Genomic DNA, 14,278 nt, shown 5'->3' on the forward strand with positions numbered 1-14,278 from the left:
TTTGAATAGAAACAGTGTGCAAGGGTATGGAGAGAAAGCAGGAGATTGGTGAAATAACTCCAAATAGGCCAGCATCCCACCACCACGTCACCATTTATTTACACACGAGGGGTCCTTGACTTTAGTACTGCCTCTTCAGAGTCAGCTCCTAGAATGCCAGATTCTATGACATTCCTGTCAGCCAGGACTCCCTGATTGGACCAGATTAACAGCCGCAATCAAGGAATTCATATTCTAAGAGTTGCAGCTGGCTGACCTTGATACAATCGCTGCAATTGGCACGAGGTAATGACGCTCACTTGAAGAGCTGATGTTGTCATAATGGACTGAATAACCTCCTTCTGTGTTGTCACACTTCGGTGATTATGTGATTGGACAGAACCTCAAAAGGAGCTGCTCCTCCAACCACAGCCTGGTTCTTCCCCATATTTATTGCTGATAGGGTCAGTGGTGACCCAATCAACAGAAGTGCAGGGGCAGAACCAGTCCATCAGGGGCACTGAGACAGTACTTGGTAGTGCGAAAAGGTGCAGAATGAAACAGAACTGAATTGGCGGGGCAGCATCAGAGAATCGCGGCTAGAGATGTACAGGGTGTTTGGGGGAAGGGGGAATTGTGGGGGAGGTAGAGAGAGAGGGAGAGAGAGAAAGAGAAAGAGACAAAGAGACAGAGACAGACAGAGAGGGAAGCCACAGAATTCCTGGCATGGAAGATGCGAGAGATAGATAAATAAATATAAATATGAGAGAGGCAGATGGGTTTGGGCGAAGTCTGCAGGAGCGGGGGGGGGGGGGGGGCGCAGAAGATAGTTTAAGTGGGTAGCTGCAGGGGTGGGCAACACAGGATAGAAAGAAGGGGCTGTATGAGAGAGAAAGGGAGGCAGAAAGATGTGGGCAGGAGAGGGAGAAGAAGACTGCAAGGGGTGGGGTGGGCAAGTTAGAACATAGAACATAGAACAGTACAACACAGAACAGGCCCTTCAACCCTTGATGTTGCGCTGACCTGTGAACTAATCAAAGCCCGTCCCCCTACACTATCCTGTCATCATCCATATGCTTATCCAAGGACTGTTTAAATGCCCCTAATGTGGATGAGTTAACTACATTGGCAGGGAGGGCGTTCTACACCCTTACCACTTACTAGAGTTGGGGGTAGTTGGAGAGGAAGGCAGCAAGAGAGAGTGAATACCTCTATACCCATCGAGGAAAAGAATACTCAGCTCAGCAGGAGGCAAGAAAACTGGTAAACAGTGACCTAATGAATTCTTTGCAAACGAGTATGGAATCTCTAGTTTACAGCTGCATATGTTCAGGTACTCTTATATTGAGGGGGTGGGGGATTGAATGGACTGGATTCTATTGTAATGAACACTGTGTCAATTGTTAAATTTAAATATGAGATGGAAATTTGAAATGGAGTGAAAACACTGGTAAAGGTGGCTAAATTCTTCCAGTCTTGTTCATGCAATAGAAAAATGTTGCCTGTGAGCTTAGCCATCTGTGAAAGGGCTGTTGTTCACTAATGCCTGTTGTACCAATTTAAATAATATAGTATCTAAGAATCGAATGCTGTGATTAGGTGTTATGGCTTTAGTGGAGGGTACATATTACTGAGGATATTGATGAATTCTTTCAATTCTGCTTGCCCAAGTACCCAATAAGTCAATACAGATGCAAAAAGGTGCAGTTACTATGTGACAGCAACATTTAGTGAATGAATTAGTGACAATCATGGGACCCCTACAATGGGAGGCAGGCCATTCAGTTCATCAAGTCCATACTGTCCCTCCAAAGACAATCCCACCCAGATTCATTCCTCCATCCTATCCATGTAACCCGACATTTCCCATAACTAACTTGCACATCGCTGACAATTTAGCATGGCCAATCCACCTAACCCGCACATCCCTGGACTGTGGGGTGAAAACTGGAGGATCCAGAGGAAACTCACGCCTACACAGGAAGAATGTGCAAATTCCACACAGACAGTTGTCTGAGGGTAGAATCAAATCTGGGTCCTTGGCGCTGTGAGACAGCAGCACTAATCACTGAGCCAGCATGCCAACGAACAAGTAGCTCCCAATAATCAAATATGTCTCAAAGGCTATGTTTGAGAAGAGCCTCTGATCCCAATTCTGCAGGATTTAGGGTTAAAGGTTTAGGTAGTAAGGGGCCCTAAAACAGTCAAAGACCCAGGGCCCCCTATTTCACTCCTGCACACAGACCACTTTCTAGTGTAGCCGCGTCTGGAAAAGGGCATGTGAAGTCAGTGGGTTGAGTACTCTCTGTCAGAATTGTTAATTCTGATCAGAAGGCATTTTTCTGAATGTTAAGTTGCATTTTTGCCTCTCTCACGGACTTGTGTGCATTTGCAGCATTTTCTGTTACTATTGTTTCAGGTTTTGGATCTTTGGTTCCTTATTTCTTTGTCATTGCAACATTTTAATCTGAGGTAATTTGTCAGCAAGATGAAAAGAGGAAATCTAAATGTTCTTTACCATAAGAGAGCCTGTTGCATCTTATCCCCTCACCCCAAGAATCAAAGCATCATTTTCCAGTTATCTGGATACTTTGGGTCTGGTTGTTCAATGAGATGGATTCTCATTGGAAATGTCCTCTGTTACTGCATCCATAGTGTGTATGACAAAACTGGTTTAAATGAATCACACTTACACAGCAATCCAAAAACCACCAGGGTGATGAAGATATGAACCAATAATGTGGCAATGAATCGGAATACTGCCACCATGATCAAGGAGAGGACTGTGAAAGAAGAGAGAAATAGTGGCTACGATTAATACAAAAACACAACACTGAGGATGTTGGAAATCTGAAAATGCTGGAGAAACTAAGCAAGTCCAGCAGCACCGGCGGACTGAGAGACAGGCTTTCAAGTCTGATATGACTCTCCATAGCAAATCAGACTCAAAACGTTAACTCTCTCTCTCTCTACAGAAATTGCTAGACTTGCTGAGTTTCTCCAGCCCTTTCCATTTCTAATTCATTATGATTGAAGTTTGCCATGTAGTGCATTCAAAAGAGTTGTGGATTTCCATGGTTCATTTAATTTTGGTAAAATATTAAACTCTAATATTAAACATGTTTTCTAATCTTTACACCACACCTACTTTTTTCTTTAAAACAGTTCAAAACCACTTTGGTGTTTCATTCCAAATTGTAAGACTGCATCAATGCAGGTGTTAGCCAACCCACTCCCCATCGCTCATCCTCTGAAGAAATAACACAGTGTGGAGCTGGAGGAACACAACAGGCTGGGCAGCATCAGAGGAGCAGGAAAGTTGACATTTCAGGTCAGGGTCCATCTTCAGAAAATCTGAAGAAATTTTCTGAAGAAGCGTCCCCACCGGAAACATCAACTTTCCTGCTCCTCTACGCTACCCAGCCTGTTGTGTTCCTCCCGCTCCACACTGTGTTGTCTCTGACTCCCAATATCTGCAGTTCTTCCTACCTACTCTGAAGAAAATGAGCTTTATGTTTGTTGGGCAGTGGATCACAAACAGTTTCAGGATGCAAGTCTGTGCCAAGTGGGCACAGAATCATTGAGGGTAATTGTAACCATGGTCACCAGATGAATTAAGATGAGTGGAAAAGGAAATTGTAAGATTAAGGGACACTCAGCTCCCTAACATCTATCCTCCAGCTGGCAATAAAGGTAAAGACGCTCCAAGTGTATGAATCTACATTAACATATTAAAGCTCTTAATCCAGAAGGCTCAAACAATGCTAAACCAGCTCCATTTGGGTTTATATTCCTTAGCAGGTGACTTGTCCCAATCTGAACAAGAGGAGACCAAACCTTTTTTAAAAAGTGGTTTCTTTAACATTGTTTGTTGCCTCATGACTTGCTCAAGCAATGGCCACTCACATTTATATACTCCTTCGACACTGCCCCACAGTGTTTCATTGGAGTATGATCAGACCTTCAAAATTGACACTGGGCCAAAGGAGGACAGATTAAAAATGCCACTATAAATCTATATAAAGTATTGAGTCAAGTGTCACAAATTAAGAGAGGCCAAGAGACTTAACGAATAATCCTTAAAAGGATATGTGAATGAGTTACTGTGAGACGTGGAAATTCACTGATATGAACTTTATAGGCGAAGGCAAAGTTGTCATAGCTCTACCAGACCATAGCGCTGCTCTCTCATTCGAGGGAGATGATTGGTGGTGGTTTAACCTGAGGGTTACCACGTATCTGGTGAGGGAAGAGGTTGAGATAAAGAGTCCTTCACGGTAACCTCAGCTGGTGAGGAAATTGAATCTACACTGTTAGTATCACTCCACATTGTAAATAAGCCCCCAAGCCAACAGAGTTAACTCACCCCCCCAGCGATCTTTATACCTACCTGGAGAAGCACTAGGGGAAATTCTAGGCCAACTCAACACTGTCTAGAATTTATAACCTTATTTCAGTAATGATCTTTCTTACCAGAAAGAGGAGTAGGTTTTTAATCCGGCTGCTGTAGGCTGGAGAAGGTCAGAAGTCACACAACACCAGGTTATAGCCCAGCAGGTTTATCTGAAATCACGAGCTCTCAGACTGTAGCCCCTCAGTCTGGTGAAATCAAGAGAAGCTTACAAGCACAGAATTTATGCTTCTCTTCAGTTCACCTGATGAAGTAGTGCCGCGAAAGCTTGTGATTTCATATAAACCTGATTGACTACAACCTGGTGTTGTATGACTTCTGACCTTCTCCACCCCAGTCCAACGCCAACAGCTGCACATCTGGACTGGAGAAACAGAGCCTCTTGGAGCTCTAAAACAAGAAATACAACCCACCAGACCAATCTGACCTGTAGCCCACTGCACTGCCAAGTACAACTGGATCTTCACAAGCAATCTTTTAATGAACAGTTTCAACATTTTTTTTAACCATAGAACTAAAACACTACAGCCGTATGTCCTTGTTTGCCATGATCTGCTCGCAAAACAAAGCTTTTCACTGTACTTAGGTACATGTGACTACAATAAATCAAACTAAACTTTATGCAATAATGTTTGCTGTTTCAAACATTTCTTTAGGTTCTCATTGGACAGTTCATTGGAATGCAACATGTGGCAACAGAATCTACATGCTACATCCCTGTCACAATTATTGACTGGTCACTATGCACAGGATATATTTAACACACCCTGCTGTCTACATGTTTACATCCCCTAGGGGACAAAAAATTATCTTCTGTAAAGTTATAGCATTTCTGTCTTTATTCGACCCTTAGTAGGCAACAAACATTACCTACGGCAAAAAAGCAGAGTCCTACGATGTACTCTTTGTTCGCCATTATGCCACCAATGATGCGCTGGAAAAAATCACTCTCCTTGACCACGTTAATAAGGACGGTGAGAAAATGAGAGTAACAGGCAGGGCTCTGAGGGACACAGCGATTGAAGAGTGGGAATGACTTGCTGAAAGAGAAACACATTTCATTTGTCTATAACAAACACATCCTCATAAAGAAAGGATAAAGTGATACTGGAATCCCGGACAGAAAAAGGATCTTTGGCCGATCAAGTCCGTGTCGGTCAAAAACAACTGCCTAACTATTCTAATATCATTTTCAAGTGCATAGCCTTGAATGCCTCATGTACACACGTGCACATCTAAACACTTCTCAAAGGTTACGAGGGTTTCTGCCTCTAACACCCTCATAGGCAGTGAGTTCCAAGTTCCCACCACCCTCTGGTGAAAACAAAAAAGCTTCATAGAATCCCTACAGTGTGCAAATAGGTCGTTTGGCCATCAGGCCTCCAGGAATTCCCCGGCATGTCTCTGTTTAGCATAATCACACAAGCCAAACAGAGACATACCGGGGAATTCCTAGAGACCTGGGATTCCAACTGGAACTCCATCAACAAATGCATCGAATTAGACCCCATGTACAAACTACTGAGAAACAAAACCGGACATAATACCAACTAGCAAACCAAGGCATTTAAATAACAAATGGGACAGAACACCAACACTTCACCGGAGGCAGACTGACGATGTAACCTAGCAGGGCGATGGAACATTTGCAACCAAACCCACCAGCTCAGAGAGTATGTCTACACCCTCAGCTGTATATATGGTTTTTAAAAATCAACTCAAAGTTGGATGCATATTGGTTGGTAAGAACATACTTCAGATGTGTGTGCATACCTGTGAATTTCTCCTTAGGAAGATAATATTCTTATGAATATGCAGTGAATGATTATCTTAAGAGCATCCCGCCCAGAATCACCCCATCCCTATAACCCTACATTTTTCACAGCCAATTCACCTAACCTGCACAGCTTTGGGAGGAAACCCATGCAGACACAGGAAGAATGCGCAAACTCCACACAGACAGCTGCCTGAGGCAGGAATTGAACCGAGGTTCTTGGTGCTGTGAGGCAGTAGTGCTAATCATTGAGCCACTGTGCTGCATACAGCTCTGCCAAGCCTCCTACCCTTTATTTTAAATCTATGCCCTGATTATTAATCCATCCACCACAGGATAAATACCTTCCAATCTCTACTGTCTATGCCCTCCACAATTTTATACATCTCAGTCACAACCCCTGACTCTCAGTCTCCTCTGCTTGAATGAAAACAACCCCAATCTATCCGATCTTTCTTCATTGGTTAAACTTTCAGCCCTGGTAACATCCTGGTAAATCTCCTCTGCAGCCTCTCCACTGTAATCGTATCTCTCCTATAATGTGGATTCATAAAATGCAATACTCAAGGTGTGGCATAACTGTACTTTATACTGTTCCAGCACAACCCTCCTTGCTTTTAAACTCCATGCCTCAGCTAATAAAGACAAGGTTCCTAAGTAATTAATTTTGGCTTTGTATGGAACCTCTCATCAGGTTTCAATGTGTCTCAGCAGTACTTGAAGTTTTCAAGAAGATTTGTAGCTCGGGTTGTGGATGGGGTTGTAGACACGCTCACCGAGCTGGTGGGTTTGGCTGCAAATGTTTGTCACCCTGCTCGGTAACATCGTCAGTGCACCTCTGGTGAAGTGCCGGTGTTCTGTCCCATTTGTTATTTATGTTCCTCAGTTTGCTGGGCTGGTTGGTACCACTTCCAGGTCTGTTTCTCAATGGTTTGTACACGGGGTCTAATTCAATGTGTTTGTTGATGGAGTTCCAGTTGGAATACCAGGCCTCCAGGAATTCCCCAGCATGTCTCTGTTTAGCATAATCACACAAGCCAAACAGAGACATGCCGGGGAATTCCTGGAGACCTGGGGTTCCAACTGGAACTCCATCAACAAATGCATTGAATTAGACCTTGTGTACAAACCACTGAGAAACAAAACCGGACATAATACCAACTAGCAAACTAAGGCATTTAAATAAGAAACAGGGCAGATCACCAACACTTCACCGGAGGCGGACTGACGATGTTACCTAGCAGGGCGATGGAACATTTGCAACCAAACTCACCAGCTCGGAGAGTATGTCTACAACCTCAGCTGTATATATGTTTGTTTAAAAATCACCTCAAAGTTGGATGCATATTCGTTGGTAAGAACATACTTCAGATGTGTGTGCATACCTGTGAATTTCTCCTTAGGAAGATAATGTTCTTATGAATGTGCAGTGAACTGTTCTAGGAAAATGCCAAAATAATTAATACAGATCAATCTTTTGCTCCATTTATTTAGCAGGGTGTCAATGGAGTGACACTAAGGCTGCAGTACCACTGTACAAGTGAACATAGAGAACATTTTACAGGAGGAGACTATTGACTGCCAGTAACTCATTATCACGGATTTATAAAATGAAGTCAAATAAATTCAATTAGGTATAATCATACCAAGGTTTAACCAAGTTAATGGTTTTAACTTGTCTGGGAAAGTTATGTTTCTCTGGACTGTAAACGATCATGAAAGATAAATGTTGGATAATCTCACCTTGGAGGGACTGGTAACTTGGGACAGAGGTGAGCTGCTTTGGAAGGCTCGGTGTATTCAGAAATGTTTAAACTGTACACACACAAATAGGAACCTAAAAAGCAGAGCAAATATCAGTTTAATCATACCCGACTTCAGAGAATAGGATCAGAAATTCAGTTTTAGGAGCAGAATTTAGTTGTTTGCTGGCAAAAAGAAAACCATGTTGCGATTTTTCTTGACTCCACATGCCTTTGGCAGTGTTACACTGTTCAATTCCACGCAAGTTATTTTACAATGAATCAAAAATTACACTGGCAAATTAACATACCTCCAGAGTCCCCCAGAAGCCAACAGATGTGCACATTAATATTAAATATACGCACATACTCTTTTATCTTCATCCAGGGCATGTGGGGCATCACTGGCTGGGGCAGCATAAATTGCTCATGCCTAGTTGCCCGTGAGAAGGTGGTGGAGAGCTGCTTTCTTGAACCACTGTAGGTAACCCCACAATGCTGTTAGGGAGAGTCCAGGATCAAGAAGAACGATATATTTCCAGGTCAGGTTGGTGAGTGGCCTAGATCAGAACTTGCAGATTTGTGGTATCTGCTGGCCTCATACCTCTGGATGGTGGTGGCCATGGGTTTGGAATGTGCTATGGAGACGAGGTGACTATCTGCAGGGAATCTTGTAGATGGCACACACTGTTGCCACTGAGCATTAGTGGTGGAGGGAGTGGATGCTTGTGGAGATGGTGTCAATTAAGTGGGCGCTTTGTCCTGGATGGTGGCAAGCTTCTTTGAGTGTTGTTGGGTCTGCACTCATCCAGGCAAGTGGTGAGCACTCCATCCCACTGCTGACTTGTGTTTTGCAGATGGTGGGCAGGTTTCGGAAGTTAGGACAGGGTTTACTCATTGCAGGATTCCTATATGGGCCACAAGTCGATCCAACCAGTTTCTGTTACAGTTTGAAAGAAACCAGTTTGAAGTGATAGGAGGAATAAGTATGATTAGATTTTATCTTCATACTGTGGAAAAAGTGAACACGTTAAATATAGATCTCTGGTATCAGGTTTAGTTTTGATGTTGGTCTGGAAGGATACTGATTGTCAAAACCATCCAAACATCAAAGAAGGCCATTCAGCCTATGCAGGCTCTTGTCTGATTAGAAGCACCCTGTGGCCAAAACATTGCACAGATAGAGGCCTTTTAAGTTTTCATTCCATTTCTATGTCTCACTAACTCAGATAATGACATACTGAAACAGACATTATACAAGAAACAAAATGGGCTGATTCTGGTAAAAAAAATTTGCTTAAAACTTGACTTTCTCGTCTACCCATGGAAATCATGACGCTCTTCAAATTCAAATCAACTGTTGATTTGATAACCAAAATCTACCCTTCCTTTGATTCAATGAATTAAGAATGAAGCAAGCAGCAATTGTTACAAATTGCAAATGCTCACCAGAGTGTGGCGTTGTTCTATTGTGTTCCGATTTTCAGTTGAAATAATTGCTGCATATTTATGTTCCGCTGTTCTAGTTGAACAGGGCACCTCAAGACAACAATAACCTGGACCCATGTTGGTTTAGGACCACTCATGAATTAGCATGAATACAGAACACTGCTACTGGACAAAACAGATCCTACGTAAGTGAATACTATAGATGGAACATGCAAGTCCTCACTTTTGTGTCACTTGGTAAACATCAACAATTCAGAAAATAATATCACTCTCTTCAGAGGGCTCAGGTTCTTGCCACAACAGGAGCATAGATACTGTGGAGTTGTTCCTAGAACAGTGTGATCAGAGTTAAGAGCAAGAGAAAAATAAATATAGAGCGAGGAGCAAGCCTGAAATCTAAATAAAAACCAAAAGAATTGCAGATGCTGTAAATCAGGAACAAAAACAAAGTTGCTGTAAAAACTCAGCAGGTCTGGCAGCATCTGTGAAGGAGAAAACAGAGTTGACGTTTCGGGTCCGGTGACCCTTCCTCAGAACTGAGCTATCACAAATGTATCTTAATCCTGACAGAGCTTTACTGAGAGACTGGCAGTAACATCAAGCTTACTACTTGAAGGGGAGGTTGGGGAAAACAACATTGATGGATTTGAGGGGCATCTAGATAAGTACATGACAGAGGATGGTTACCATAGACATGATTGATAGGCAGAGAAGATGTTAATGGGTGCGAAGAAGTCCATTTGGGTCAATGATACCCACATACACCAGATAGACGGAATGATGTGTTTATGTTCTTCTGTAATTCTATGTAACTGTGCTTACCATTGTACTGAGCAAAGTGTTTCAGCTCTTCTAGACCATTCAGTTGCTCTTGCGGACAGCCAGAGACACAAATAGACAATGAATTTATTTTAAGATTCTTAATGTCCAAATTGCAGGTGTTGAGAAAAAATACGTGCCTGTACAAAAACAAAATACCTTGTTAGCATTTTAAGAAATAGCAATTTTTAAAACAAAATCCAGATCAAGTGCAGAAGTAGTTTCCCATCAGTGAATGACTGTGTCCACACATGGTTTGTTGAGTCCAACCAACAGTTCAATGTGCACAAAGACATGCTTGCTGTCAGTGGGAACACCACAACACGTCACATGCTGTCTAGACATTCACTCAAATGTGCAGGGAGAGTTCCTTTTGACTGGCTTGAACAGTGTGGTTTCTGGAGGTCAGAATTTCTGTGAGCACAGTTTGGAGGAACTGCAGAGCAATAAATTGATGCTAGAAGGTTAAACTCACAGTCACTCTGAATGCAGGAGGTGCTACCTCCTCATGGTTACTGTTACAGCATGTAAGAACAGACATAAGCCATTCAATGAGGTTGTGGAAGACTTGATAATCCTCAGCTCCACGTTTCTGACTTTGTGCCATAATTTTCAATTCTTGGACAAGCATATGGACGTACATGGAATAGTGTAGGTTAGATGGGCTTGAGATCGATATGGCAGGTTGGCACAACATCGAGGGCTGAAGGGCCTGTACTGTGCGTTAATGTTCTATGTTAATTCCTTCGCTGATTAAAAATCTACCTCAGTCTTGAATAATGTCCCAACTTCCGGTAAAAAAATCCACAGATTCATCACCCTCTAAGAAAAGAAATTCCTCCTTGTCTCTGTCCTAACTGGGTCAATGTGAAAACGATGCATTTCACCCACTCTATCCCCTGTTGATTAGCCAATCCTCTGTCCATGCTAATACATCTCCCTGAAACCATCTGGTCTTCTCTTGTGTAGGAACCTTTGATATGCAACCTTATCAAATAACTTTTGAGCTCCAAATACACTATGTAATGACTCAGGATGCCTCAACCGAAAAGAACACAATTTATTACTGAACACCAAAATAGAGCAAAATAAAGGTTGGCCCCAGCCTGGAACAAAAAGATTTGCAGACCCATCCTTGGGGAACTTACATTGAACAAGCTGCACAGGAAGATTAATTAGTGATTCTCCATGGGCTTCCTGGGAGTTATCACACACTACATCCTCTTTATTCTCCATGCTGGTTACATCCTCAATGAACTTGCTTATAATTGTCAGACACTATTTCTCTCCCATGAAGGCTGCTTGAATGCACTATGACTTTCTAATTTGCCTGTTATTTCCTTTATAATAAATTCCAGCCTGATGGACTTCAGGCTTAATTGGCCTATTGTTTCCTGCTTTCTGCCTCCCATTTCATAATAAAAGGTATTACAACCATTGGTTTTCCAAATATCTAATGAATTCTGCAAGTTATAACCAATGCATCCACCATCATTGCAGCCAAATATTTTAAGATACAAGGATTCACATTATGAGACTTGTTGATGTTCAGTCCCACTTGTTTCCCAGTACTTTTTCTCTAGTGATAGTGATTATTTTAGGCTCCTCACTCCATTTTGATTTTCTACAATGCATGGGATGTTTTTATGGTCTTCTACCATTATGTTGAACTGTGCTCTGATAAGACCTTGCAAGGACTATTGAAATGCCATGCCAGGATGACTTTGAGCAACGAGTGTGGGAACAGGAAGTTGATGACAGAGGCAGCTGGGGTGCAGCAACAAGGAAAGCAATCCACGAGTTTGAAGCAACCAGATCTAAGGCTGACAAATAGGAGAGATCAGCTTGTACCACAGCCTTTTCAAACCAGGAGTTCCTGTGCACTAACATCTCAAGACCTTGAGGGTGAAGAACTGGTGTCTTCAGGCACCATAGATCTTGTCAACTGCTGCATAGACGGGCTTTTCATGATCATTACCTGTGGGCAACCTTTCATGATTCTGTATTATGAGAAACAAATGAATTGGTCACTTATGAATTGATGTCATATGACTAAATAAAACAAAAGAAAGGTTATCATTTATTTTGTGGTTTTTTGTCCCCTTGAAATGCTTTACAAACAGCAATGTTCTCTAAGCACAGTCCCTGTTACGATGGAGGAAACATAACAACCACCATGAGCATAGGTAGCTCTCTACAAGCAGTCATCTGATAATGATCAGAAATCCATTTCTGGTGATGTTGGTACTTAATATTAATCAAGCTGCGCAAGGATTAACTCCTGGCAAACAGGGTCTTGGTTTAATGTCTAATCTGAAAGTTAGTTCTTCGACAGTGCAGTACTCCCTCGGTGAGCACTGAGGGGTAGACTTTGATATTTACGTTCAAGACCTTCAGTAGAATTTGAGTCTTTTGATTCTGCATTACCAACCAGGTCCGAGCTGACTACACCTGCAGTACGTAATTTGACTGTGAAGTCATATAGGGCACAGGAGTTTACAAGAAGCAAAAAAAAAGCTCGAAAGCCATGATTGATTGGCTTACACACTTAGCAAGCAATCTCCCAGTCATTTTCTAAATTGGCTTTATTTTGTTCCATCTGATTTCACCCATGGTTAGTAATTTGGAGCTGCTCATTTGGTTAGTTTGCCTTCAATCAAGCATCCAAAGTGCAATGTTTCAAAAAGATAATTTACTAGAATATATAGACTGTATGTACGCACTGATAAATCATTTAAAAGGTACGCACTTTCTGCTGGTCATGTCTTGTCCCGACAATGAGGCTCCTTTAATCGGAGAGTTTTTCTTTCCACAAATATTTCCAAAGCTGTCATACCCAAAGATGAGTCTTTCTGCAGAACCTACTGTCACAGAATAGCCAGCTATAAACATCTGAATGGAAAGATCAAACAACCAGCCGACTGTCAGTAAAGAGAAAAACACAATTGTTGTTCAACAGATACTGAGAGCTCCACATAATGTTCCAAAATATTTTATACCTTTCTTCATGCTTCTTCTTAGAGTTCTGGAAATTAATTCCCCTTTACCTTCCCCAACTCCAACACCATCTCCCCACCCCCCCCACCCACCATTTACCCCCTTCCCCCAAGGGATAGCCAATAATGCCAGTGATGCCAACACAAAGGAGTTTAAAAATCAAATGAGATAATAGGAACTGCAGATGCTGGAGAATCTGAGATAACAAAGTGTGAAGCTGGATGAACACAGCAGGCCAAGAAGCATCTTAGGAGCACAAAAGCTGACGTTTCAGGCCTGGACCCTTCATCAGAAAAGGGGGAGGGGGAGGGGGTTTTGAAATAAATAGGGAGAGAGGGGGAGGCGGACCGAAGATGGATGGAGGAGAAGATAGGTGGAGAGGACAGTATAGGTGGGAAGGTGGGGAGGGGACAGGTCAAGGGGGCGGGATGAGGTTATTAGGTCGGAAATGGAGGTGCGGCTTGAGGTGGGAGGAGGAGATAGGTGAGAGGAAGAACAGGTTAGGGAGGCGGGGACGAGCTGGGCTGGTTTTGGGATGCAGTGGGGAAAGGAGAGGTTTTGAAGCTTGTGAAATCCTAATAACCACCAAAAGAGAATCCCCCTCGACCTCACATACCACCCCACCAACCTCCGGATCCAATGCATCATCCTCCGGCACTTCCGCCATCTACAATCCGATCCTACCACTAAAGACCTTTTTCCATCCCCACCCTTGTCTGCCTTCCGGACAGACCACTCTCTCCACAACTCCCTTGTCTGCTCCACACTCCCCTCCAACCCCAACACACCCGGCACCTTCCCCTGCAACTGCAGGAAGTGCTACACCTGACCCTACACCTCCTCCCTCACCCTCATCCCAGGCCCCAAGATGACTTTCCACATCAAGCAGATGTTCACCTGCACATCTGCTAATGTAATATACTGCATTCACTGTACCAGGTGCGGCTTCCTCTACATTGGGGAAACCAAGCGGAGGCTTGGGGACAGCTTTGCAGAACACCTACGCTCGGTTTGCAATGAACAACTGCACCTCCCAATCCCGAACCATTTGAACTCCCCATCCCATTCCTTAGGCGACATGTTCATTCTGGGCCTCCTCCAGTGCTG

At 43.0% G+C, this 14,278-nt stretch overlaps 1 protein-coding gene across 11 annotated transcripts in view; it reads right to left on the reverse strand.

Annotated features, from left to right (window-relative positions):
* Positions 1 to 14,278, reverse strand: part of LOC125456346 (choline transporter-like protein 3) — a 195,778-nt gene that overhangs the window by 52,922 nt on the left and 128,578 nt on the right. For 8 of the 11 annotated variants that reach the window (XM_059648057.1, XM_059648059.1, XM_059648058.1 and 5 more), the window contains 5 exons: positions 12,924 to 13,066; positions 10,178 to 10,314; positions 7,908 to 8,001; positions 5,261 to 5,430; positions 2,673 to 2,762 (listed from right to left, as the gene is read on the reverse strand). In XM_059648057.1, the coding sequence (XP_059504040.1) occupies positions 2,673 to 2,762; positions 5,261 to 5,430; positions 7,908 to 8,001; positions 10,178 to 10,314; positions 12,924 to 13,066 (634 nt within the window). The remainder of the gene's footprint in view (positions 1 to 2,672; positions 2,763 to 5,260; positions 5,431 to 7,907; positions 8,002 to 10,177; positions 10,315 to 12,923; positions 13,067 to 14,278) is intronic. The other 3 variants (XM_059648053.1, XM_059648055.1, XM_059648060.1) reach the window with 1 other exon arrangement.

The sequence above is a fragment of the Stegostoma tigrinum genome, chromosome 8 (assembly GCF_030684315.1).
Source record: "Stegostoma tigrinum isolate sSteTig4 chromosome 8, sSteTig4.hap1, whole genome shotgun sequence".
Classification (NCBI taxonomy): domain Eukaryota; kingdom Metazoa; phylum Chordata; class Chondrichthyes; order Orectolobiformes; family Stegostomatidae; genus Stegostoma; species Stegostoma tigrinum.